Genomic DNA, 26,765 nt, shown 5'->3' with positions numbered 1-26,765 from the left:
CAAAAAAAAGAAAGAAGAAAAAGATGCTCTAAGGAAGCCCAGTTTCTTCTGACTTCGAGCTCTCGGTTCCGGCCCTTGCTATGGATTGCCTTAAATTTTTGACTTCCTCTTCTAGTTCCATCTTTTTCAGCAGCATATCCTAGAACATCCGGTGAAACCACCGGTGCTCATCCTCTAACTCTTGAAGCCTCCTCCTCAAGACCTCGAACTCCGTCTCAGCATCCTTGACTGCCTGCTACTCGTGGACCAGCTGAACTTTCAGCCACCGTAATTCGGCTTCCTCCCGCCCAAGGGCTATAGTCCCCCTCAAGGAGCAAAGCTCGTCAGAACCTTGTGCAGGGATAGGTTGGACTCTCTCGGACAGCCACCTCTGAAGGCGGGCAACTTCGTCAATCACCATCTGGAGCCTCCTTCGGTAGTCCTCTACTTGTCTGCTCTAGCTGACTCGATAGGCATCGTAAGTCACCTCGACATCCTGCAGCTATTTTTGAAGGTCGAAGAACCTCTTCGACCAGTCTTGGTCGCGGTCAGTCTGGACTGTGAGCTGGGATGAGCTCCCTTCCAGTCGATCGATCTTCTCCCATGCGGCTGCCAGCTCGACTTTAAGAGAGCTGATCTTGGAAGCCTGAGTCCAAGACCAATCGCTGGCACATTTTCGGAGTTCCTCAAGCTCCGTAATGAAGTCGGCTTTTCTTTTGGTGTATTCCATGAAACTTTTCTTGTGGAGGTCCCGAAAGCGAGTAGCCTCCGTGGTGGCCTCTGAATGGCTCTCCTTCAGCCGGTGAAGTTCATCTTCTAGCTTCTTGAATTTTCTTATCAACTGACGAACTTCCCTTTGGAGGTCTCGTATCATCGACTTTAAGGGAATACCCTTCGGTAGGGAAAGAGCTTTGGCAGGATACTGTTGTTGGAGGACAAGAGTGCCACGACTCAAATTAATGCAAGAAGATAAAAAGAAGGAAAAAAATATAAAAAAAAGAAGAGGGACCCTCCGTAAAGATGAATCTGGCTTCATTGATCAAATAAATTTCAAGTACAAGAGAATGAGGAAAAAATCACCACAAAGAGAAAAATACAAAACTAGAGGTTTCGGACCTCTGGGGTAGAAGTAGAGGGGGTCGGTGTCTCCGAAAGATCGTCAACGACGGCCACAGCAGTCGACGAGGTCCAGGCTAGAAGAGGACCGGCAGCGACTTCGGATGGTCCGGCTTCATCATCGGACGCCTCATCCAGGAAGCCGAGATCCAACTCGGGAAACCTCCCAGCCACCTTCTCTTGGCAGAGCTCGAACCCCTTGATGAAGGCATCCTGGCCAAACTGGATCTTCAGATCCTCCATCTCGGGGGAGGCTTTGAACTACTCCACTGCTCGAGCCCTTGCCTCCGAGACCAGAGACGGAGTCTGCACTTTCAACTCGAAAACCTGCTCCTTCAACTCGGAGACCTGTGCCCTTAATGCAAGACTTCGACCTCAGCCTTCCCTCTCTCCTCCTCCAAGGCGGTCCTCAGATCGGATGAGGTTTGTCCCTCCTTTTTCAGTGCCTCTTGGAGGCTTAGGACCTCGACGATCTTCTCCTCAAGACGGGTGGCCCCGGCTAGGCGACCCTCTTCTGCCCGAGCTGCCTCCTTCTTGGTGATCTTCGCCGCCTCGACGTTGGCAACGAGCTAGTGCCCAATCTGCAAGAAGGGTCGGGGAGTCAACATAAGGGCTGAAGAATAAATTAAGAAAGCAGGAAGAAGGAAAAAGATGAGTTAACCTACTTCGAGGAAAGATCCCAGAGAGTCCCAGACCCGCAGCTCGGGATCGGCGAGGACGATCCTCTCAACTACCTTGGGCAGAATGCACCCTTCGACCAGCCTCTTTATTAAGTCCCTGTTATTGAAGGAATTTTTCCCCAGGTCTTCCTCGGAGCTGCCGGCCCCTTCGACGGCAGCCCTGTGACTGCCACTCCTCCGGGCCAGGATCTTCTTTCTCCTCCTCCCTTCGGCCCTGGGTGCCCCCTTGGGACGAACCTCCGAAATGGGACCCTCGACCTGGGGGCTCTGTGAAGGAGCTCGGGGGACTTTGGGTTCGACATTGGAACAGACTTCGACGACGACGGGCATCGGAGCAGGCACGACCGAGCTTGTCCCTTATGTCTTGGCTTTCTTCACCAACCCTAAAGTTGAGGCGTCTTTTCTCTTATGGGTCTTGAGACCCTGGGCTAACCTCCGAGCCACGCTTGCATCCATGTCTGCGATAAAAAAAAATTAGCATGGCTCCGAAATGGAACAAGAAGAAGGGGAAGCAAAAAAAAAAAAAAGAAGAAGAAGAAAAAAAGAGAGGGAGAGATACCAGCAGGATTAAGGGGGCTCAGGCCGATGTTGAACAAAAGTTGTTCCCTCAGAAGGTCAGAGAGGAGGGGGGCTTGATAGGCCTCGAGCTTTTTGGAGGCCTCGAGGTCGTCCCTTTTCAGGGTAGAAGCCCGACGGACGGAATCCCTCAGGAAGCCCCAAGGGGGTAATCCTAGCTCCAAGGTCGGGCATCAGACATAGAAGAACTTCTCCTTCCAGTTATGGACAGAAGAGGGGGCACCTTTCAGCAACCCCTTTCTACCGAACTAGGGGGAGAAGTACCACCAATCCTTTGTCGAAGGATGGCGCTTGAAGGTGTAGAAATTCTTAAACAAAGAAAGAGTCGGCCGAACTTCAGCTAAACTACAAAGAGAAAAAATCCTATCAAAAGCCTAAAGGAGTTTGGCACGATGGAAACTAGAGAAATATTCAGAAAACGAAAGAGAGCAATGACAAAGGACGGCAGTGGAAGTCGAAGTCTGGCACAAAAGGCCTCCTGGTACAGACAGAAGTGGCCGGGAGGAGGGGCGCTAGCCCGATCAGATGGCCCGGGAAGCTCCAGCTCATACTCCGGAGGAACTCCATACTGAATCCTTATTAGTGAGAGTTCATCCGGAGTCAAGGAGCCGGGGATGGTGTCCGGCACAAAGGCCAGACAGGGCTCGGTCCTAGCTATGGATTCGTCTACTGTACCAGTACTATGGGGAACTGGGGCTGACGAACTCCTAGAACTGCTAGAAGAGGAGATATCAGAGGACATTTTGAATCAAATGGAAGCCACAAAAATCCCAAAAAATTGGGAAAAATAACAAATAGGTCTTTGAGAAAGCTAAATGAATAGAATACGAAGAAAAAAAGATGAGAAAAATGTCAGAAAGTTTCAAAACTGACCTAGATTGACCCCAGGAGTGCAGGGAGACGGCAAGGATGATGGAGGTCGACCCGGAGGATGCCTAAGGCCGGAAAGGATGCTAGAGGAAGCTAGAGCTCTCAGGGAAGAAGAGGGGAACTGAGAAATTCTCTCAAGCAAGGTGGAACCCCTGAAGGAGGAGAACGTGTTTAAATAGACCCCAAGATCCGGCGCAATAATGATTGCAGATCTCCTCTGGCCGGCCTGCACTCGCCGTGTGTCCCACTCACCTCGACAGACTGTTGGAAACGGCTGGCAGCTGACAGAGTCATTATTACACCATACCTAAAGCCATGCTCTAACAGAAATTTCGAAAAGAAGAAACCTTTTTTGAAAAGGCTCCAGTACCAGTATGCCGAATGTCAAAATACCTAGCAACCATCGAGTGCGAAAATCGAGAAGAGCAGCTTCGGTCGTGAGAATTTCTCTGTACTTCCTTCATTCGGAACCCAAACTCGAAAGTAGAGGGACTGGTGTTGGGTATAAAATACCCTCCCGGCTGAAGTTTATAAAAGATCGATCCCTCCAGGGCTCTTCCGGCTCCCGACCTTATGTGTGGCATCTCTCCGAACTCCCTCAACCATCCGAACTTCTTCGACAATGAACTTCTGCATTCATCCATCGGGCCTCCCCAAAGGCCCTCAGGGCCCCATTGTTAGCTGACCTTCTACAGCAACCGACTATCCTCGAACTTCTTTCGGACTTCATCAGCATTCGAGCTTCTCCGATAATGAGATTTCTGTAGTAACCAAACTTCACCCAAGTTTCTATGGCGATCGACCGCCTCCCGGATCCTAATCGGGCTCCCGCGAGAGCCGAACTTCTACTACAAACAGTCTACTCCGAACTCCTACAGCGGGCTGTCTACCCCAGATATCTACTGTAAGCAAATTTCTTTCAAACTTCTGTTACAGGTAGACTCCAGCCGAGCTACTCCATAGTGAGTGGGCTCTGGATGAACTTCTACAGTGGGACACTACTCCGAGCCTCCATGACAACTGGTCCTCGCACGAGCTCCTACAATAAATGGCCTCCTTTTGACCTCTCACGAGAATCGAAGCCCGTCCGAACTTCTCCAGCGGATGGATTTCGGATGAGCTTCTGTGACGGACGAGCTCCAGCAACTGGGTCCCTACGATAGTCGATCACCTCTGATGTCTGCCGAGCCTCCCCAGCACTATTCGAAGTCCATCTCCGGCCGACCTCCTACCAGGCTCCCCATAAAATCAGACTTCCCCAGCGGACGATCTTCGGATGAGCTTCCACATTAGATAAATCCTAGACAGACTTTCCTAGCGATCGGACTTCCCCGGACTTCATCAACAAAAGATCTCCGTCCGAGCTCCTACAGCAGGTGACTCCTGTCTGAAATATCAGCACCCGAAGCGTCCGACAATAGTAGATTCATCAGCGACCTCGAAACATCCGAGCCTCTCCTAGAACGACGATATAAAGAGCCATTCTACTCCATCAGGCATCCCAACCGAGCTTCAGCTGACAGATCCAAACTCTCTGGCAAGCCACAACAAGGGCCATTACCTTACTCCACTCGCTGCAACGGATTCCATGCGGTTCCACTACTCTCTGACAAGCCACGACAAGAGCCACCATCCTGCTCTACTCTCTGTAATGGATTCCATGCAGCTCCACCACTCTCTGGCAAGTCCCGACAATGGACACCACTCCACTCTCCGCAACAAGCTCCACGTGGCCCTGAACGACCACTGATGCCACTACTCTTCGTAACAAACTCCACGTGGCTCTGAACGATCCACTACCAGACAGTTACAGACATCGCTGTCAGTCAGTTACGCCCTCCGTCTATAAATAAGGACCCCTAGATATGTTCTTCTCTAAGTTGGTAATTCTATCTCGAAACTCTGCCAAAATTTTCACTTAAGCACTCCATTTCTGTTGAAGTAGAGTACTGACTTGAGCATCGGAGGGTCTTGCCGGAGCACCTCCAACTCCAGTTTAGACTTTCTTTGCAGGTCCCGACGGCGGTCGTGGTCATCCCAGCTCAAGCTTCTCCGACTTCGATGGAACTCTGCACCAACACTAATCATAAATTAGATTAAAAATAAATTTATGATCTAAAATATAATCATATATCACATATATATATCAAAATTTAGATCATAAAAAAATTTCAAATTTTATGCATGCATTTATGTATCACATGAACATGGACTAGAACTCTTTCTAAATCAAAATTCAGATCTATGCATGTAATTACATATCATCTATATATTATAATATTAAATCTAAAATTAAATTTCAAATTAGTTGATCCATCTATACATCTTATATATCAAGAAAAAAATTAATTCTAAAATTTTTTCAAAAATATGTATGTCAAAATTCAACATATAAAAACTCGTGGCTCTGATACCACTATTGGAATTCGAAGTTTGGTGCATGCATATGTGTTTCAAAATTTTTATTTTCTAAACACCATAGTAGAGAATAAGATTAAAATATTTTTAATCTAAATTTTGCATGCATAAAAATATAAAATTATATAGATCTATTTCATATGCTGAAATTGATATATGTTGAAATTCAGATGGTGATCAAATCACATACCTGTTTCGTAATCTCTTTCTTCAAAACTGGATCTGAAAGAGATGAGACTCTCTATTAGCTACACAAGTATCTGATCTCTATGAACATCCACTCAATATCGATCTGAAATAGTCTTCTATAATCTAAATTTTGATTCTCCAAAATTTAGCCTGCTGAATCTAAACAAAGCCTGGATCGCGATCAATACTTGATCTTTCTCCTTGACTTCTTTTTCTCCACTTCTCTAGAGTCTCTCCTTACCATGTGTTGCTATCAGATGCTAGAAACTAGTAAGAAAGAGGCATCCAAACTCCTCTGGGCATGGAATTCTTTGAGATGCGCATCCCAAGAAAGGGGTGTATAGAACACCCAAGAGAAGAGAAAGGGAGAAGAAGAGAGGGCATGGGGAGAGCCTTTGGGTGTGAGGGGCTATTAGTTTTGATGCTCTAGGGACTTTAAAAAAAGTCTCTTTAAATAGGCATAAGGATTGAATCCTATTCAATCTCATAATACAAGTCCTACTTGCATTAAGATTCTTATTAACTTAAGTTATCCAGCTTACATTAGGAAGCCCATTAGGTGCCAACTATTGGAGCCCTTGCACCCATAATTAGACACCCTCTTTTACACCCAAGAGACACCCCACATGAAAACCAAAGGCCTTTTAATTAATAGATATGCCCAAATTGATCAAATCAAAGTGACACCCCATAATAACTATCAAGGAGATTCATAAGGGACTTGCACCCTTAATTTATATAATCTATAACCTTAGACACTCAACAATTGGAGTCTCATGAATCTTATTCATGTAAGTTATTAGCAGATAATTAAGTTAGAATTAACTTATCAAATAAGTAATCCTAACAGAAAGAGGAATTGGATCCAACCATATGCTAGCAAGGTTACCATAGACCCAATGGGTTTCTCTAAACCTAATTGACACTTCATAAGCTTAATTTTTTATTCCAAACCTAATTCTTTTGTTGTGTGATCTCAGACATTCAATTCTATCTGATAGTGAGATATACAATGATCCCTATCATCATATCATTGAAACTCTTTTCAATGGATCGAAATAATTTCACTCTAACTCAATCAAGAATTATCGATTCGAAACAATCCTAGTGAGCTCTCACAATTCCTAGTGAGCTCTTACAATCCACCAATGACACCTAGCAGTATGTAGTGGCAACCTAGTGAAACTAAAATGAATCTCTAGATGTAGTTAACATGTAATTTAGTCCCTCTATCGTGAGTCCCGACTAGATGGCAGATCATGGATAAATCATCAAACCTCAATATCAGTCATATGATAGATTGATTAGCTCAAGTCTAGTTGTGACTTCTATGAAAACTCTTTTCCATCAATTACAATACTGTGGCCACAGACTCTTGGACTTAGCCTCTCAAGTTTCATAGGACTACTCCTCTCTATCAAGATCGATAGATCCTATCTTGATACGCATCCCACTCCTACAGTGGACCAACTACCACCAACATCCACTATAATAGCTCATTAAGATCCATATTTATGTGTTAATCAAACTCCAGCAGCCTCACTACGAATAGCAGTACTATTTCAAGTTAAAGGATCAGTTACATAACTATAGCATCGAGATAATCACTAACGATTGAATAGAAATTTAAGTGATCTCTCGTATGATCATGCTCAGTGCTAGTTATTTTCTAACAACCATCCGCACTTGTTGTCATGTGTCTCTACACAGTAGATTAGAGACCTATCTATCCCAAAAGAAGTAATTTGTACATCAGTCTATCCGGATCTATCATCGCCCTCATGATGATCCTATGATCGGGAGCCTTTAAGAATTAAATACATATCTCAAATTCTTAATACTTTGAGAATATGATTCGAAACTAATTTTATGGATGATTCAAAGACATATTACACTTGAATAAAAAAAACTTATCCCTTTTATTGATCATATCAATTAATTAAGTATAAAATTATATCCTAAAACTATTACAATGTGTCGGCCATATTGACTTCTAGGACATACACTAACACCACAAGTAACGTGGCAGACCTGCTGAGCTAGCCAAAAATGAAAGTCCACCTTGAGAAGAAGGGACTTAGATTAGTGGCCAATTGATTTTAGTCCAAGTGGGAGATTGTTAGATGTATGTCCTAGAAGCCAATATGGCGGACACATTGTATCAAGTTTGAGATATAATTTTATACTTTATATATTGATTTGATTAATAAAAAGGTAAATTTATTTTTTATTCAAGTGTGATATATCTTTGAGTCATCTATGAAATTAACTTTCGATACATATTCTTAAAGTGTTGAGAATTAAAGACATGTATTTAATTTTTAAATACTTCTGATCATAAAATCATCATGAGGACGGTGATCGATCTGGATAGACCGATGCACAGATCACTTCTTTCAGGATAGATGAGTCTCTGATCTATAGTGTAGAGACACTGGATGACAAGTGTGGGTAGTTGTTAGAGAACAACTAGTACCGAGCGTGATCATATGAGAGATCACTTGGATTTCTATTCGATCGTCAGTGATTGTCTCGATGCTGTAGTTGTACGATTGATCTTTTGATCTAAGATGGTACTACTGCTCGTAGTGAGGCTGTTAGAGTTTGACTGACATATAAATATGGATCTCAATAAACCCTTATCATGGATGCTAGCGACAGTTGATCCACTGTAGGAGTAAGATACGCATCAAGATGGGATCTATCGATCTTGATAGAGAGGAATAGTCTTATGATATTTGAGAGGCTAAGTTCGAGAATCTATAGCCACAGTAGTGTGATTGATAAAAAAGAGTTTCTATAGAAATCACAATTGGACTGGAGCTGATCGAATCTATCATATAACTGATGTTGAGATTTGATGATTTATCCATGTCTTGTCATCTAGTCGGGACATATGATAGAGAGACTGAATCATACATTAACTACATCTTGAGGTTCATTTTGGTTCTACTAGATTGTCACTACATACTGCTATGTATCACTGATAGATTATGAGAGCTCACTAGGGTTGTTCTGGATCGACAATCCTTGATGAGTTAGAGTAAAATTATTCCGATCGATTGAAAAGAATTTTAATGATACTTTGAAAGAGATTATTGTATATCTCACTATCAAATAGAATTGAACCTCTAAGGTCACACAACAAAGGGATTAGGCCTGAAATTAACAATTAAACTTATGTAGTGTCAATTGGGTTTAGAGAAATCCGATTGCGTTCAAGGTAACCTTGCTAACACATGGTTGGACCTATTTTTTTTTTATGTTTGAATTTTTTATTTGATAAAATAATTCAAACATGATTACCTACTAATAACCTGTATGAATTAGATTCATTGGACTCCAATTGTTGGGTATCTAAGATTTTGGATCATATGAATTGAGGGTGCAAGTCCTTAATTAATATTCCTTGATAGTTATTATGGGGCATCACTTGATTTGATCAAGTTGGGCATGCCCCCATGATTAGAGGGCTTATCGATCCTTTATGGGGCATGCTTTAGGTGTACTTTGGGGTGTGTTTATGTGGATGCAAGGGCTCCAAGAGTTGGCACCTAAAAGGATTCCTAAAGGAAGTTGAATAACTTAAGTTATTAGGAAACCTAATACAAGTAGGACTTGTATTATGAGATTGAATAAGATTCAATCTTTTTACCTATTTAAAGGGATCTCTCCTAAAGACTCTAGAACATCCAAACCAACAGCCCCATGCCTCTTAGAGAGACCTCCATGCCCTCTCTTCTCCTCCCCTTCTCTTCTCCCTTGGGTGTCCCATCTCTTCACGCCCATAAGGGCCTTGGCGTCCCCTTTTGTGTCCTAGTTCCTGGTATTTGGTAGCAGCATAAATCAAGGGAGAAAGATAAGAGAAGAAGAGAAAAAGAAGATCAAAGAAAGAGATCAAAAGTTGATCGCATTTCAGGCTTTGTTTAGATTCAGCAGGCTAAATTTTCTTAGAGAAAAAAATTTAACTTAAAGAGGGCTATTCCAGACTGATCTCAAGTGGATACCCATAGAGGTCAGATACTTGTATAGCTAGAAAAAAAAAATTTTCTTTTAGATCTAGATTTGAAGAAAAAATTACGAAACAGGTATGTGATTCGATCACATATTAAATTTTAGCATATGTTCAATTTCAGCATCATGAAGTAGATCCTTATGGTTTATATTTTTATGTATACATGATATAGATTAAAAGTATTTTAATCTACTATTCTACTATGGTGTTTAGAAAATAAAATTTTGAAACACGCATGCGTACTCCTACATACGAATTCCAACACTCTTGACAACAGAATGCTCAATAGGTGAGTTACTTGTTCAGTGATGATGTACTCCTACATCTCACCTATATACCATACCAGTGTCACCACACTCCTTGGTTAAGAGGATAAGCAACCTATATGGCACACAATGACCTCCACTCGATAAACATCATCATCTTATAATGACGTATCATTTGATCATGAATATGTTTAAGAACTATATGATAAATCCTCTCTTTATAGTATACTAACATAGTTCTAAAGACTTCATCACAACACAAGAGTTCAAAGAAGATATAATTTTGTGATAAAAAATATCAGAATAACTATTATTCATTAATCAATAATTTATATATAAATATGAACTCAATCATCACACGATTAATTTTAGGACATAATTCCCAACAATAGTTTTTTCTTTGATAATGTTCAAATCCATTCGGATTGTGCTTGCGATAGCAGCACATCTGGACTATGAAATCTGGCAAATAAATATGAAAATTATTTTTCTAAATGGAAAGCTAGAAGAAGAGGTGTATATAATATAACCTAAAGAGTTTTCACCTACAGATGAGTCTAAGGTGTGCAGGATTCAGAGATCATTTATGGATCAAAGCAGGCATCTCAGAGTTGGAACATATATTTTGATAAAGTGATCAGAATATATGGCTTCATTAGGAATGGAGAAGAATCTTACATTTATAAGTAGGCAAATGATTCTGTAGTTGTATTTCTTATTTTATATGTGGATGACATTCATTTAATCGAGAATGATATCCCTACATTACAAGAAATAAAGGTTTGGCTGTCATCTTAGTTCTCTATGAAAGATTTGAAAGAAGCATCCTACATCCTAGAGATGAAGATCTATAGAAATAGATCAAAAAAATTGCTTAGATTATCTCAATCTATGTATGTCGATAACATACTGAAGTAGTTCAACATGAAGAATTCTAAGAAAGGCTATCTTCTAATAGGCTATGGAATTTTTCTCTTGAAGAGGGATTGTCCGACAACTCCTCAAGAGAGAAAACGTATGACTAAAATTTTATATGCCTTGGCAGTAGGATCTATTATGTATGCCATGGCATGTACAAGATCAGACATGACATATTCACTAGGGGTAGTGAGTCGATACTAGTCTAATCTGGGTGAGAACTACTAAAAGGTCATAAAAATCATCCTTAAGTATTTGAGAAATACTAAGGACTAGTGGTTAGTTTATAGAAAATTTGACTTGAAACTTGTGGGATTTATAGATTTCAGCTTTCAGTCAGATCATGCAACAGCAAGACTATGTCAGGATATATTTTTATCCTGAACGGTGGAGTGATCTGCTGAAAAAATTTTCAGCAGCACACCATGGTCGACTCAGTTTGCAAGGTAGAATATATCATGATATCCGATGCTGCAAATGAAGCTGTATGGTTGTGGAAGTTCATTAATAAGCTCGGAGTGGCACCCTCCATCGATAGTCTGATCCTGCTATACTATAATAGTATTGGCACCATTACTCAAGCGAAAGAACTGAAGTTCTATCAGTGCACCAAGCATATTCTACGCCGCTATCATCTAGTCTGAAAGATCATGGATTGAAGTGACATTGAGCTTCAGAAGATCAACAAAAAGAGAACCTGATCGATCTATTCACTAAAACCCTTGATATCAAGGAGTTCAAAGATCACAAATTGAAGATGGGTATACGATACTATACCAATTGGCTTTAGTCCAAGTGGGAGTTGTTGAAAATTATGTTCCAAAATCAATCATTAGTCTATTGACGGTTGAGCTCACATTTGTAATTGTATATGAATTTTAATTAATAAAAATTATTTGACATTTTCATCATAAGTTGTACATCTTCTTTTATGAACTCCTGTATTGTGATGAAGTCCTTAGGACTATTTTACTTTGATAAAGGAGGATTTATCATTTACTCCTTAAAATTTGTTCGCGACCAAATGATATGCTATTACTAGAAGGATAGCGATTATCAAGTGTAGGTCATTGTGTGCCATATAGATTGATTGTCCTCTCAACCAAAGAGTATAAAAATACTGATATGGCATGCAGGTGAGATGTAAGAGTACATCTCACTGAACGTGACCAACGTGGAGCCTCTGCTGTCAAAAATATTCATGAAGGATATGGATATAAGTGTCCCTCCAATCTGAGATCACCACGGTGACTTGCAAGCAACTCACTATACTTTGATATCGGACTATCTAAATTTTTAATTCAATGATGAAAAATTTTTGGCCATGATTAAGTACTTGTTAAGTTGATGTATGAGTCAAGATAGGATTGACCGCTCTTGATTTCAGGAGTTGGTACTATATTGTGTTTCAATTCAATAAAATTTTGGCCAGGATAGTCTTTGTGAGAGTCACAGGATTTATGAGGTTGAGACACATTATGGTATACTAATTATGAGTTGACAGTTTAACTCTGAGTCATCCTAAGTATTGAGAATCAAATGGATGAATTATACGATAACCATAGTTCAGGATTCTTGAATATTACTTTGCAAACATTCAGCCCATCCGAACATCGGGTACCATTGCTAGATGGTCATGTCGACTAGTATAAAAATTTGATCCTATGCTACTAGCTTAGGTTTGAACCTATAGGGTCACACTCAAAAGAAGTTACTATCTAATCAAGTTGCTGATCAACGATTGAGAATCATTCAAGGATATAATCATCAAAATGATTGATGGTTAGCCTTATGCAAAAGTTACGATAAATTAATTCATTAAGGGTTAATAAATTATAGGAAGATTGATTAGTAATTAGATTACTGATTTGCTCAATTTGATTGAGCAATACGGTTTGGTTCAAATCTAATTGAATTAGATTCAATTAGATTTGATCCGATTAGGTTATGAGATGACCTAATCACTAAGGGTGTCTAATTCTTGATTTGATCAGGACTTGGACTCGATTAATTTTTAATTTGATTAAGATTTAATTGAGATAATTTGTTATCTAATTAGATTGGATATTTGGGTCTAACCAAATAGTTTTGGTTTAAACCTAATTAGAACAATCTAAAGTCCAAAAGGATTGGACTACTACCCATGCGACACTCTAAACCCACGCCCACCTATTCTTCATGCAAACTTGGATTTTGCATGAAGTTTTTGCATGCAAATCAGATGCTCTCATCCTCTCTCTCTCGCCCTCCTTGGATGAGGATAAAATATGATTCCATTTGAGTTCAAATTGGATTTAAATTCAACTTGGAACTTGATCTTTATCCTAGTTTAAATTTGATTTGAACTAGGTCTTATCTTCATCTCCACGCCAACATTAAAAATCCTAAGTTTTGTGCAACAATTTTTAGAGGTTTTTTACCATGAGAAAGGGTTTCTCTTGGGTGTGAGGTTTGAGGTGGGCGCTGCCATCTTTGGCATGTGAGATTAGAAGAGATCCGACTCCTCTAGGGTGAGATATCTAGATTAGATCTAGGGTTTTGGGTGAGGAAAAAACTAAAAGAGAAAATAGTTCTCCTTCCTTTTTCCCACCACCACATCCTTCTCCTTGTTTGTCTTCGATTTCGAAAGATTATGAGAGATCCAAAGAAAGGAGCAGATCAGCCATCAACAAGATCTTTGTGCAAGCTAGCTCTCTTAGGGAGATTGATCAGTATAGGGCTTTGAGTAAACGATCCATAGAGATTGAACACCTTATGCGACTGTGAGCAACCAGCAAGACCACGAGATTCAGATGCAGTGATCTGTTATCCATGCTTAGGTGATGGGTTTTGAACTCATACTTGATATAGATATAATCTATGATGTAGATATGATCTACTAGTGCATGTTTAGATATGATCTTGCATGTTGATTTTATTTTCAGATCTCATATATGTAATATAACATGTTATAGATCCTAGAGTAGGCATTTAAGATTAGATCTAAAGCATGTTTTTTAGATTAAATAGTTTAATCTAGCCTGTCTTTCACTGTAAAATTTTTAAAAAGCATGCTTGAAATGCCTGCCAGTTTCTTATGCCTCATCTATGGGCATATCTAGTTGAAGATCAACTTGTGGACTCTCCACAGATTATTGTGGTATAATTTATAGGTCTTAAACCTTTCAAGTTCAATTATCTTCTGACTGTCCCCTTCTTAGATAATTCTTTTTTCAAAAAGTGGCATGCCTACTGACAAACATCTTTTATTCAGTAGGATGGTAAAAGTAGTATCACATACTCTTCTTAGGATAATCTACAAATCTGTACTTATATGATCTATCACAAAACTTATGTACATCAACTCTTTTCATATAAATTGGACAACCTACCTTTTTCCTTTTCATATATTATATGAAGTGTTAGTGACAGATATTGATGGTTCCTTATTCAAAATATGTACAATAGTTTCTAAGACATATCCCTAGAAAGAGATTGGAAGATCTGTGTGGCACATGATGGACCTCACCATATCTTATATGGAGTATTCACAACTGCCCTGAGTTATCATCAGCCTTCAAATATCCATATGTACGAGGCCTAACAACTCGTTCACTTTATCCCCATGTCTAATAAATGGGGTCTTCGTCATCTTACCCATGAGATAAGATTTACAAGTTATAGAATCTGGTGTGGTGCTTTAAAGCCTCAGAGGAACCAGAAGGCTAGCAAAAGAAGAAAGCTAGAGAGATGACAACAGCAAAAGCTTAGTCAACTCACCTTCAGACTGGATCGACTAAGTTAAAGGTGGGTCGACCCAGTCTTAGGATAAGTTGACTAAGTCTGAGGAAATCATTAGACAGAAGCATGGTGTATTGGAGTTCTGACATGGCACAATAACTTAGTTGACCCAATTTCTAGGTGGGTCGACTTAGTCATGGTCTAGATCGGCTAACTCTAGGAACAGATAGAAAGGTGAATTTTTGGGAGTCTGTAGGTGACAGCAGACTTAATCGACTTAGTCCAAAAATGAGTCGACTAAGTGATATACTGAGCCAACTCAGACAAACCACAATGGTCTAATTTTTCTTAATAGTTGGTATCAGAACCGCTGGTTCATGGTAAAGGGAGGAATCAAGCCAAAAAGAAGAAGATCTTTGAAGACTGAAGGTTTTGGCAATCCTCTATCAAGGTATCTTTCTTGATTCATCTTTGTTTGTGCTGTGTTTGTGGTGTGGATCCAACCATGGGAAGCAGCATTGAGGTGGATTTCAAAAAGTTTGATGGGAAGGGGAGCTTCTTAATATGGAAGGTGAGAGTGGAAGATCTTCTGGTTCAGCATGAACTAGATCTGACATTAGAGGAAAGATCGGATGGAATGCCAGACCGGTAATGGATGTCTCTGGAAAAGAGGGCATGTGCTGCTATTAAGGGTTGCTTGGCTAATGCAGCCCTATATTCAGTGTTAAAAGAGAAAATCCGGAAGGAACTCTGGTCGAAATTGCACATCCTATATATGGAAAAAAATATGTGCAATAAATTAATACTAAAGAAGCGACTTTACAGTCATCGAATGCAAGAAGGCACGGATGTAGTTGTACATATTCATAGATTTGACCAGATCAGTAATGAATTGTTGAATATCGGGGTGAAGCTAGATGAAGAAGACCGATCATTACTGTTGTTATGTTCCTTACCCCAGTCCTATGATCCCTTGGTGACTATATTGCTCTATGAGAAGGAGACTTTGTACTATGAGGCATTGTCTCGGTGATTCAATCCAATGAGTAAAGGGAGAAGCTAACCAAGGAAGGCGTTCCCCAAGAAGGCCTAGCCGTAGGGGAGAGATCAGGTAGAGGATGGAATAGAAGTAAGTCTAGGGGATGATCGAAGTCTCGAAAGGGCAAGAAGAAAGTAAAATGCTTCAAGTGCTAGGAGTTCGATCATTTCAAGAAGGACTATCCACAGTGGAAAAAGAAATAGGGAGAAAAGGCTGCAGCTACAACAACTACATCATCAGATTTAGTGAGTATGGTGGCTAATCGTGAGGTGGAGGATGACCTCTTGATTGTGTTAGATGGTCACGAGAGTGATTCAAAGGTTTGGATACTTGACTCAGCCTGCTCACATCATTACACCCCGAATAGGTCTTGGTTCACCACATACACCAAGATGGATAAGGGGAGTGTGACACTAGGAGATGATCACTCATGCATGGTTTCTGGGATAGGTACTATTTTAGTGTGGATGTTTGATGGGATTATACAAATCCTGACTAATATGAAGCATGTAAAAGAGTTGAAGAAAAATTTAGTGTCACTTGATTATTTGGAGAGGATTGGATGCAACTTTAGCAGTCATGCTAGGAGTGGTGTGCTGAATATCTCCAAGGGGGCCATGGTTATGATGAGAGGAAGAAGGTTGGAGAACAATCAATACAGATTGGATGGTTCAGTGGTGACAGAAGATTCTAATATGGCAGCTGCGGCACAGGACCAACAAGATCTGCATCGTTTATGGCACTACCGCCTAGGCCATAAATGAGCAAGCACTGAGTAAGCCATGCCAGAACTGAGTAAGCCATCTTTATGGGAGATTGAGGGATGCAAGAACTGAGTAAGCATAGACTGATTCTAGGCATGAAGGGTGGAGTTTCAGAGGTCTGTGAGCCATGCCAGATGAACAAGTAGAAAAAGGTTCAGTTTGCCATCAGTACAGCTAGGAGTGCTGCCCCATTGGAGCTTGTGCATACAGATATGTGGGGACCAGTACTTGTTTTGGTCAGGAATGGGGTCAGATACTTCTTAACACTGATTGATGACTTCTCGAGAAAGATCTGGGTTTTTTTCTTGAGGAAAAAGTTAGATGTCTTCTCTAAGTTCAAGGTGTGGAAAGCTGAAGTGGAGACAGAGCAAGGATGCAGTGTCAAGTGCTTAAGATCAGATAATGGCGAAGAGTTCACCAATAGAGAGTTCCAGGAGTTCTATGAGGAGTGTGGTTTTAAGAGGCACTTCACAGTGAGGAGAACTCCACAGCAGAATGGGGTGGCTGAGAGGACGAATAGGACTCTCTTAGAGAAGGCGAGATGCATGAGGCTACAGGCATGATTTTTCAAGACATTTTGGGTGGATTCGTTGGATGCAGCATGCTACCTAATGAATCAGTCACCTCATACTAGACTAGAAGGTGGTATTTTTGAGGAGAAGTGGTCTGGGAAGAAGGTGGAGTTGAACCACCTTAGAGTGTTCGAGTGCACGACCCATGTGCACATGGCTGCTGGTGAGCGAAGCAAGCTGGATGCCAAGTCAAAGAAGGTGGTATTTCTAGGCTATCCACGAGGTGTAAAGGGATACAGGCTGTGGGATCCCTTAGAGAAGAAGGCATCATTAGCAGAGATGTGGTCTTCGATGAGAGCTCAATCCTCCAAAGATGAGAAGGTACATCTGGAGGATATGATAGTCAGATGGAGTACTTTCCAAAGGTGTCTCCACTGTTGGAGAGGGTACAGACAAGTGGAGGAAGCCAGGAGGTCCAGCAGGAGTAAGCTAGATCTAAGACAAATATCGGGGTTGTACTACATAAGTCCAAGAGAAATATGCAGCAACTAGCATGATATAGCTTTGAGGAGTCTGTATCATATGCCCTTGTGACTGCGAATAGAGACCCGTATACCTATCAGGAGGTAGTGGAGAGCCATGATAGAGATAGGTGGGTTCAGGCTAGGTCTGAAGAGATGTAGTCACTCGATAAGAATAGGACTTGGTGGTTGGTGGAGCTACCAGAAGGAAAAAGATCCATCGGATGCAAGTGGATCTTTCAGTGCAAGGAAGGGCCTTCGGAGTAGGGGGCATCAGGTATAAAGTGAGGCTGGTGGCAAAGGGATACTCCCAAAAGGAAGGCATTGACTTTAGTGAGATATTTTCTTCTATCATCAAAATACATCCATTCGAGTATTGTTGAGTATAGTTGCAGCTCAGGACTTGGAGCTAGAACAGATGGATGTCAAGATGGCATTCCTGTAGGATCTGTTAGGGATTTCATACATGCATTTCAAAATTTTTAATGAAAGAATATTAGATTAAACTATTTAATCTATAAATACATGCATAAGATCTAATCTTAAAACTCCTATAATTAGATTTATCACATAAATTTAAATGCATAAAAATTTGAATCTAAAATTACAAATATTTGAACAAGTACAGCAATTAGTGATAGATCTAATCTATCACTTGTAGGGTTCCTAACCCAATATCTGAGTGTGGGTAGTCTAACACCATGATCAAGAACGTAGATCTGGAAGTCTTCTTTGATCTCTCACACCCACACAAGCGTCCGGCCTCTACGGATGGTCCACACAAAGCCCTCAAACCGATCAGCCCTCCGTGGGAGTGCTAGCTCGTGCAGTCGGCTTCTGATGGCAGATTTGACTTGATCTTCTTCTTCAATCACCTCAGACCTTTTCAATGTCAAAGATGGAGCAGAGGAAGATACTGGATGGTGGAGAAATCTTTGATGAAAACTCTCTTTTTTATAGTTTTTCTCTCATCCAAAATTCTAGAATAGTTCTAGGTCGCTCACCCGAGAGGAGATCGGTCTCCTCTTTTGTTCATGCCAAGAAGGAAGGAAACCCACCCAATCCACATGTTCCAAAGAAGTGTTTTCAACCCTCCTTCTCTCTGGGTATCTCATGGTGAAAAGCTCTCTTCCTTTGGCACACAAAATTATAGCCTTTTTATGGTTGTCGCGCAAACCAGATAAAATAGGATAAGGGCTGGAGTTTGTTGCAATTTAAACTCTTTTGAATTTTAATTTGACTCCAACTTTTTCTCACCCTTATCTAACTTAAAAAGGGACTTAACCAAAAAAAATTGAACATAAAAATCAATTGAAAAGACCTTCTTTTCTCATACACAATAGATCCCTTCAAAAGCAACCAACGTGTGGAAGGATATGGATAAGGTTTTAAGTTGAAATTCAAACCAATTTAAATTCAAATCAAAACTAACCAATTCCTATCCTTAATGGGTGATAAAAAAAATTATTTTCTAATTTCACATATAAAAACTGATTTTATGTGGTGAGAAAAGATGTGAGACAATTTAGGTGGCACAAGGGATAGAGTCCTACTCATTTGGGATTCTAGGATTTAACTAATTGGATTTCTTTCAAACTCAATCCAATTAGACCCAAATAAAATATGATGAACCTAATCTAATTAGACTCTTATATTTTTTTCTTACCGATTAGGTTATCTCATAACCTAATCAGACTTGACCTGATTGAGTCAAATTCAATCAGACTTGATCCAGACTTTAATGCTCAATCAAATTGAGCTAATTAGTAATCTAATCACTAATTAATCTTTTATTAATAATAGAGTCCAAGTCTAGTAGGACTCTTCTCTAGAGTCTCCATCTAGTGGGACTCTTCAGCAGAGTCTCCATCTAGCGGGACTCTTCACCAGAGTCTCCATTGACTGGGACTCTTCAGATTAGCCATATGATCGGAGAGAAACTTTTAATATGTGTGACCCCATAGGTTTGAATCAAAGTCGGTAGCATAAAAATTGATTCCTGTACCAATCAGAGTAACTATCTAGCAATGGTACCCGATATTCAGATAGGTCGAATATATGCAAAGCAACACTCAAGAATCTATTTGAATATAGTTACCGTATAATTTATCCCTTTGACCTTTGATGCTAGGATGACTTAGAGTTTAAACTGTCAACTATTAATGGTACATCCATTATGTGACTCAACCTAATAAATCTTATGACTCCTCACAAGGATTGCCCTCGTCAAGATCTTACTAAATTAAAACACAAAGTATTCTCTCCAATCTCTTGGAGTGGTCAATTCTATCTTGACTCATACACCGACTTCATAAGTACTTGACTGTATCCAAAAATTTTTCGATCTTTAATTAAAAATTCAGGTAGTCCGACATCAAAGCATAGTGAGTTACTTATAAGTCACCATGGTGATCTCAAATCGGAGGGACACTTATATCGATATCCCTTCGGAGTGACTCTTGACAGTAAAGTGCTCCAGAGTTGGTCATATTCAGTGAAATGTACTCTTACATTTCACCTGCATGCCATACCAGCATCTCCACACTCCTTGATTTAGAGGATAATCAACCTATATGGGACACAATAATCTACACTTGATATGTCTATTGTCCTAGTAATAGCATATGATTTGGTCACAAACTCATTGAAGGACTAAACGATAAATCCTCCTTTATCGATTTAAAATAATCCTAAGGACTTTCATCATAATACAAAAGTTTGATATAGAAAATGTACAAGCTCATAATAAAAAAATATTAAATAAATATTTTATTAATTAATTCATATACAATTACATCAAATAGCACAACCGTCAATAGACTGACGATTGGCTTTGGGATATATTTTCTAACAACCCCCACTTGTACTAAAGCCAATCAGCATAGAATCGTATACCCATCTTTATTTTATGATCTTCGAACTCCTTAATCGCAAGGGCTTTAGTTAATGGGTCGATCAGGTTCTCCTTTCCATCGATCTTCTGAAGGTCGATGTCACCTCGATCCATGATTTTTCAGATCAGGTGGTAGCGATGCAGAATATGCTTGGTCCGCTGATGTGACTTCAGTTTCTTTGCTTGAGTAATGGCGCCAGTACTATCATAGTACAATAAGATGGGGCCATCAAGGAAGAGTGCCACTCTGAGCTCGTTGATAAATTTTTGTAACCATACAGCTTCCTTCACAGCATCGGATGTCATGATTTATTCTGTCTCATAAGTAGAGTCAGCCATATTGTGCTGCTTAGAACTCTTCCAACAGATTGCTCCACCGTTCAGGGTATAAATATATCTCGACACGCTCTTGCTGTCATAATGATCTGATTAAAAATTAAAGTTCATAAACCCCATAAGTTTTAAGTCAGATTCTCTATAGATAAGCCACTGATCCTTAGTATTTCTCAAATACTTAAGGATGGTCTTTACGACCTTTCAATAGTTCTCACCTGGATCAGATTGGTATCTACTCAGTACCCCTAGTGAGTATGATACATTCGATCGTATACATGTCATGGTGTACATAATAGATCTCACTACCGAAGCATATAGAATTCTACTCATACGCTCTCTCTCTTGAGGAGTTGTCCGACAATCAGTCTTCGAGAAAGAAATTTTTTGGCCTATCGAAAGATAGTATTTTTTGAAATTCTCCATGCTGAATATTTTTAGCATAGTACCAATGTATGTCAACTGGGATAATCCAAGCAACCTTTTAGATCTATCTCTATAGATCTTCATCCCAAAGATGAAGGATGCTTCTCCCAAGTCTTTTATAGAGAACTGTGATGACAACCAAACTTTTATTCCTTATAATGTAGGGATGTTATTCTCGATTAAGAGAATATCATCCATATACAAAATAAAAAATACTATTACTGAGTTATTAACCCACTTGTATATGCAGAGTTCCTCTCCATTCTTAATGAAGCCATACGTTCTGATCACTTTATCAAAATACATGTTTCAACTCCAAGATGCCTGCTTAAGTCCATAAATGGACTTTTGAAGCTTGCACACCTTTGACTCATCTGTGGATATAAAATCTTTAGGTTGTATCATATACACCTCTTCTTCTAGCTCTCCACTTAAGAAAGTTGTTTTCACATCTATTTGCCAGATTTTAAAGTCCAGATATGCTGCTATCGCAAGCATAATCCGAATAGACTTGAGCATTGCCACAGAAAAAAATATCTCGTCATAGTCAATACCAAAACACTGACAGTAATCCTTGACAACCAAATGGGCTTTATAGGTCTCTACCTTTCTATCACACCCCTCTTCCTTTTGAAGACCCACTTACACCCTATGAGTTTTACCCCTTCAAGTGGGTCAACCAATGTCCATATATTGTTGAATCTCATGGATTTTATTTTGGATTTCATAGCTTCTAGCCACTTATCAGAGTCAAACCTCTGTATCGCATCCATATAGGTGATCGGATCCTTATTGTTCTCTTCGAGTTCCACTGAATCACCATTTTAAACCAAGAAACTATAGTATCTAACTGGTTGATGTGGTGCTCTATCGGATCTCCTTAAAGATATTTCTACAACAGATTTTAGATTTGATCTAATCAAATCCAACTCAATGGGTTTACTGGATTGTATTAGTTCTTCTATCGATCGAACTTCATCAAGTTTAATTTTTGAGGTATTAGTTCCTTCTATAAGGAACTTCTTTTCTAAAAAGACTATCCTTTTGCTGATGAACACCTTCTATTCGTCAGTAAGGTAGAAATAATACCCTTTGGTCTCTTTTGGATACCCTACAAATAGACACTTATCAGACCTAAGTCCAAACTTGTTAGTTTTCAGATATTTGACATAAGCCAGACATCTCCAAATCCTAAGATGAGAGAGTGCTAGCTTACATCTTGTCCACATCTCATGTGGTGTTTTACTTACAAACTTACTCAAAACTTTATTTAAAATATAACAAGCTAACTCGAGTACATATCTCTAAAAAGAGATCGACAGATTTGCAAAGCCCATCATGGATCGAACCATGTCTAACAAAGTTTGATTCCTCCTTTCCGATACACCATTATGCTGTGATGTTTCAGGAGGGGTCCATTGTGAGAGAAACACATTCTCTTCTAAGTATGTCAAAAACTCACTGGAGAGGTATTCTCCTCCTCGGTCAGATCAAAGAGTTTTAGTATTCTTCCTATTTTATTTTTCTACTTCATTACAAAATCATTTGAATATTTCACTTGCATGCCATACCAGTGTCTCCACTCTCCTTGATTTAGAGGACAACCAACCTATATGGCATACAACAACCTATACTTGATATGTCTATTATCCTAATAATAACATATCATTTGGTCATGAACTCATTTAAGGACTAAATGATAAATCCTCCTTTATCGATTTAAAATAGTCCTAAGGACTTTTATCATAATACAGAAGTTCGATATAGAAGATATACAAGCTCATGATGAAAAAATACTAAATAAATATTTTATTAATTAATTTATATATAATTACATCAAATAGTACAATCGTCAACAGGCTGATGATTGACTTTGGAACACATTTTCCAACAATTCCTCTATGAAAATTTAGAGAAGAGCATATATATGACGCAACTACAGGGATTCACAGATTCAGGATCAGAAAGAAAAATGTGTTTGCTACAAAAATCACTATATGGATTGAAGCAGTCTCCTAAGCAGTGGTACAAGCACTTTGATTCATATGTGAGGAGCATAGGGCTTTCTAGGTGTGAGCATGACCCATGTGTCTATGTGAAGACTCTAGAGAATGAGTCCAGATTGTACCTACTCCTATATATGGATGACATGTTAATAACTTGTAGAGTAGGAGTGGTGCAGGAATTAAAAGTAGCCCTATCTCGAGAGTTTGAGATGAAGGATTTGGGGCCTGCACGAAAGATACTAGGCATGAAGATCCTCAAGGATAGAGTGAAAAAGCTGCTATATTTGTCTCAGGGTGGCTACATTGAGAAGGTACTCGAAAAATTTGGAATGAAGGAGGCAAAATTGGTGGCAATGCCACTTGTCGGGCACTACAAACTTTCCAAGGGTATATCGCCACAGTTTGAGGTGGAGGATCAAGAAATGGAGAGGGTGCCATATGCCTCTAGAGTAGGTTCATTAATGTATGCGACGGTATGTTGTAGGTTAGATCTTATCCATACAGTGAGTCAGGTTAGCAGGTTCATAGCACGACCTAATAGAGAGCACTAGAGTACACTGAAGGAGATTTTTAGGTATTTGGTTGGCACTATTGGAGTCGGCATTTGCTTTGGACAGTAGGAGGGTGCAGACGGAAACCTCAACTTAACCAAAGGAGCTCTGGGGCAGATTGAAGGTTATGTGTGTTGGGAAATGTGTCTCAAAAAGTCAATCGTCAAGCTGTTGATGGTTGAGCAACCAAGTATTGTAATTGATTTGTTAATAAATAAAATATATTTGGTATTTTCATCATAAGTTTTCATCTTCTAATGAACTCCGTTGTTATAATGAAGTCCTTAGGACTATTTAAGTTCGATAAAGAGAGGATTTATCGATTAGTCCTTAAAACTGTTCACGATCAAATGATGGGCTGTTAATAAGGACGACAGCTTCTATCGAGCATAGGTCGCTGTAAGCCATATGGGTTGGTTGTCCTCTTAACCAAAGAGTGTGGAGATACTGGTATGGCATACATGTGAGATATACTGGTACATCATCATTGAACGTAACCAACTCCAGAGTATTCTGCTGTCGAGAATATCTCTGATGGGATATAGGTATAAGTGTCCCTTAGACTTGAGATCGCCTCAGTGATTTGCAAGCAACTCACTGTGCTTTGGTACTGGACTAACTGAATTTCTAATTCAGGGATGGAAGGCTTCTGGGCACAGTCAAATACTTGCGAAGTCAGAGTGTGATCGAGATGGGATTGACCACTCCAAGAGTTGGAGAAGAATGAGTCGCTGTATTTCAATTTAGCAAAACCTTGGCCAGGGTAATCCATTAGATGGATTTGATATTTTGAAATACAATGTGGACAACCTGATCAGAGTTGACAGTTGAACTTTGGGGTGTCTTATGATCATTTTGGTCAAGGGGATGAATTATATGAAAACTATATCCGCATGGATTCTAAGGATGTTGTTCTACACATTCGACCTATCCAATCGTCAGGTACCATTGCTAGATGGTCACTTTGATTGGTACAAAAATTTGTTTCTATGCTATCGGCTTAGGTTCGAACCTATAAGGTCACACACATTAGAGTTTATGACCCGATCAGATGATTGATCAACGATTAAAAATCGTTCTAGGGTTAAATGATCAATACGATTGACATTTAACCCAGTGCAAGTGTTGCAGGAGGATCAATTAGCAATTCGATTACTAATTGGCTTAATTTGATTAAGTCAATGGGCTGAGATTAAGTCTAATTAAATATTATTTAATTAAATTTAGTTTGGACTTGATTGGATCAAGTCTAATTGGTTTATTGGATAAGCCAAGTGCAAGGAAAAACTAGTCCTAGTTCAACTAAGACTTGGATCAATCTAATTTCTAATTTGATTAGAAAATTAAATCAGATTTAAATCTAATTTAATCTGATTAAATTAGGTTCTTAATTGGGTTATGACTTATTTTAATTAGGTTGATCTAATTTTGGTTTGATTTAGTTTGGAAAACCAAATTAAAACAAGTCATAAGATAGAATCCTAGTAAGACTAGGATTCCACCTTGCCCCACATAAGCCTTCCCCACGCCCTCTCTCTCATTCAATGCCAATCTCCTCTTATTTTGTGTGATAAAAGCCCTCTCCCAGGTCTCTCCCACGTTCACAAAAGGTCTCCTCTCTTCTTTCTTACATGAAAGGTGGTTTGGATCAAATCAAAAAGGAATAAGTTTGGATTTCGAATTCTATGAGATAGAGTTTTAGAAATCCAAAACTCATTTAATTTTGCACCGAATTTATCTAAATTTTTTTTAGAATTTTTGTGGCTTTTAAGGTATATATTTTGCACCCTTTTCTGGTGATCCATGCATGAAAATATGGAGGAGGTGCTCAAGAGTTGGGCGCCCCTTAACTTGCCATGTTTGGATAAGCCTTGACTAGGTATTTGACCTAGACAAAGACTCTATCATATCTCTCTATATAAGATGAGTTTTTTTATGAAAGTTTTGAAAACGATAGATATTTGAGAGACCTTTGGGCCATCCAAAAATAAGAGAGAAATACCTTTAGGTCATGGAGATATAAAAGACACAAGTTAGGATGTCTAGAGAGAGAAATGAGAAGAAGAAGAGGGTCTTCTTCTAGGGTTGTTTATTTTCATATCTTTCCTCCCTCCATCTTGAGTTTCCTGAGAGTGTATCAGATTTGAAACTCCTTCTTTTACTTTTCATCTTTGGAAGAGTCCAAATCAAGAAGAAGGAGGCACCTGATCAACCGTCAAAGAAGGATCAGTGCAGTACTAGCATACTGTGCTGATTTCCTGAAGCAGGACTTCTGATCGAGATTCATGGGCTCGTGTGGATGACTTCTAGAGGCCAGACATGTGTGCGGCTTGCAACATCATCCTTAAGCTCAGATCAGCGAGGTTAGAACATCTAACTTGCAAGGTAATAGATCTGATCTATTGTTTAATACATACATTAGATGTAGTATAGAAATATGTTGATATGATCAACATGTAGTTCATGCTATATTTATATATTTTAATTTTTGATTTAATGCTATGTAATAATCATGTAATAGGATCTTAGATCTAGGGATTCTCTGATTTTAGAAAATAAATTTTGATTTATTTAAGTCTTCCGCTGTATGATCTTGAAAAAGTTTTAAGATCTAACTCTGAAACCCTAGATCTGGTTCCTACAATGTGGATGCTGATTTTGGAGGAGATGTGGATACCAGACAGTCTACTACTAATTTTATTTTTAGCATGTATGGGGGTCCAGTCTCATGAAGATCATGCTTGTAACCTATCACAACCTTGTCCACTACTAAGGTTGAATATATTGGAGTGACAGAGGTAGCTAAGGAGGCATTGTGGCTGAAGGGACTGTTGTTGGAGATGGACTTCGTACAAGAGATAGTCTGACTACATTGTGATAGTCAGAGTGCATTGATGCTGGCTCAGAATTCTATCTACCATGCTAGAACAAAACATATAGACATTAGATACCACAAAATTAGGGAGCTTGTGG

The 26,765-nt window shown here is 39.5% G+C and overlaps 1 protein-coding gene across 1 annotated transcript; it reads left to right on the top strand.

Moving 5' to 3' along the window:
• The first annotated feature begins 16,762 nt into the window (after window positions 1-16,762).
• LOC140858008 (uncharacterized) lies at window positions 16,763-26,659 on the top strand. Its single transcript, XM_073257425.1, has 4 exons — window positions 16,763-17,003; window positions 17,151-17,323; window positions 23,247-23,714; window positions 26,567-26,659. The coding sequence occupies exons 1-4, from the start codon at window positions 16,763-16,765 to the stop codon at window positions 26,657-26,659; spliced, it is 975 nt and encodes a 324-aa protein (XP_073113526.1).
• Window positions 26,660-26,765: the final 106 nt, after the last annotated feature.

This window comes from Elaeis guineensis, chromosome 5 (genome assembly GCF_000442705.2).
Source record: "Elaeis guineensis isolate ETL-2024a chromosome 5, EG11, whole genome shotgun sequence".
Classification (NCBI taxonomy): domain Eukaryota; kingdom Viridiplantae; phylum Streptophyta; class Magnoliopsida; order Arecales; family Arecaceae; genus Elaeis; species Elaeis guineensis.
The sequence above is the reverse complement of the archived record's forward strand: the minus strand, read 5'-3'. Positions and strand labels throughout refer to the sequence as shown.

What these genes read in the sequence shown, in the direction of transcription:
- LOC140858008 (XM_073257425.1), top strand. Translation starts at nt 16,763, where the DNA reads ATGTGGGGACCAGTACTTGTTTTGGTCAGGAATGGGGTCAGATACTTC. An exon ending in GGAGTTCTATGAGGAGTGTG is followed by an intron (nt 17,004 to 17,150) that starts GTTTTAAGAGGC and finishes CGTTGGATGCAG; the next exon opens with CATGCTACCTAATGAATCAG. An exon ending in ATGCCAAGTCAAAGAAGGTG is followed by an intron (nt 17,324 to 23,246) that starts GTATTTCTAGGC and finishes GGATTGAAGCAG; the next exon opens with TCTCCTAAGCAGTGGTACAA.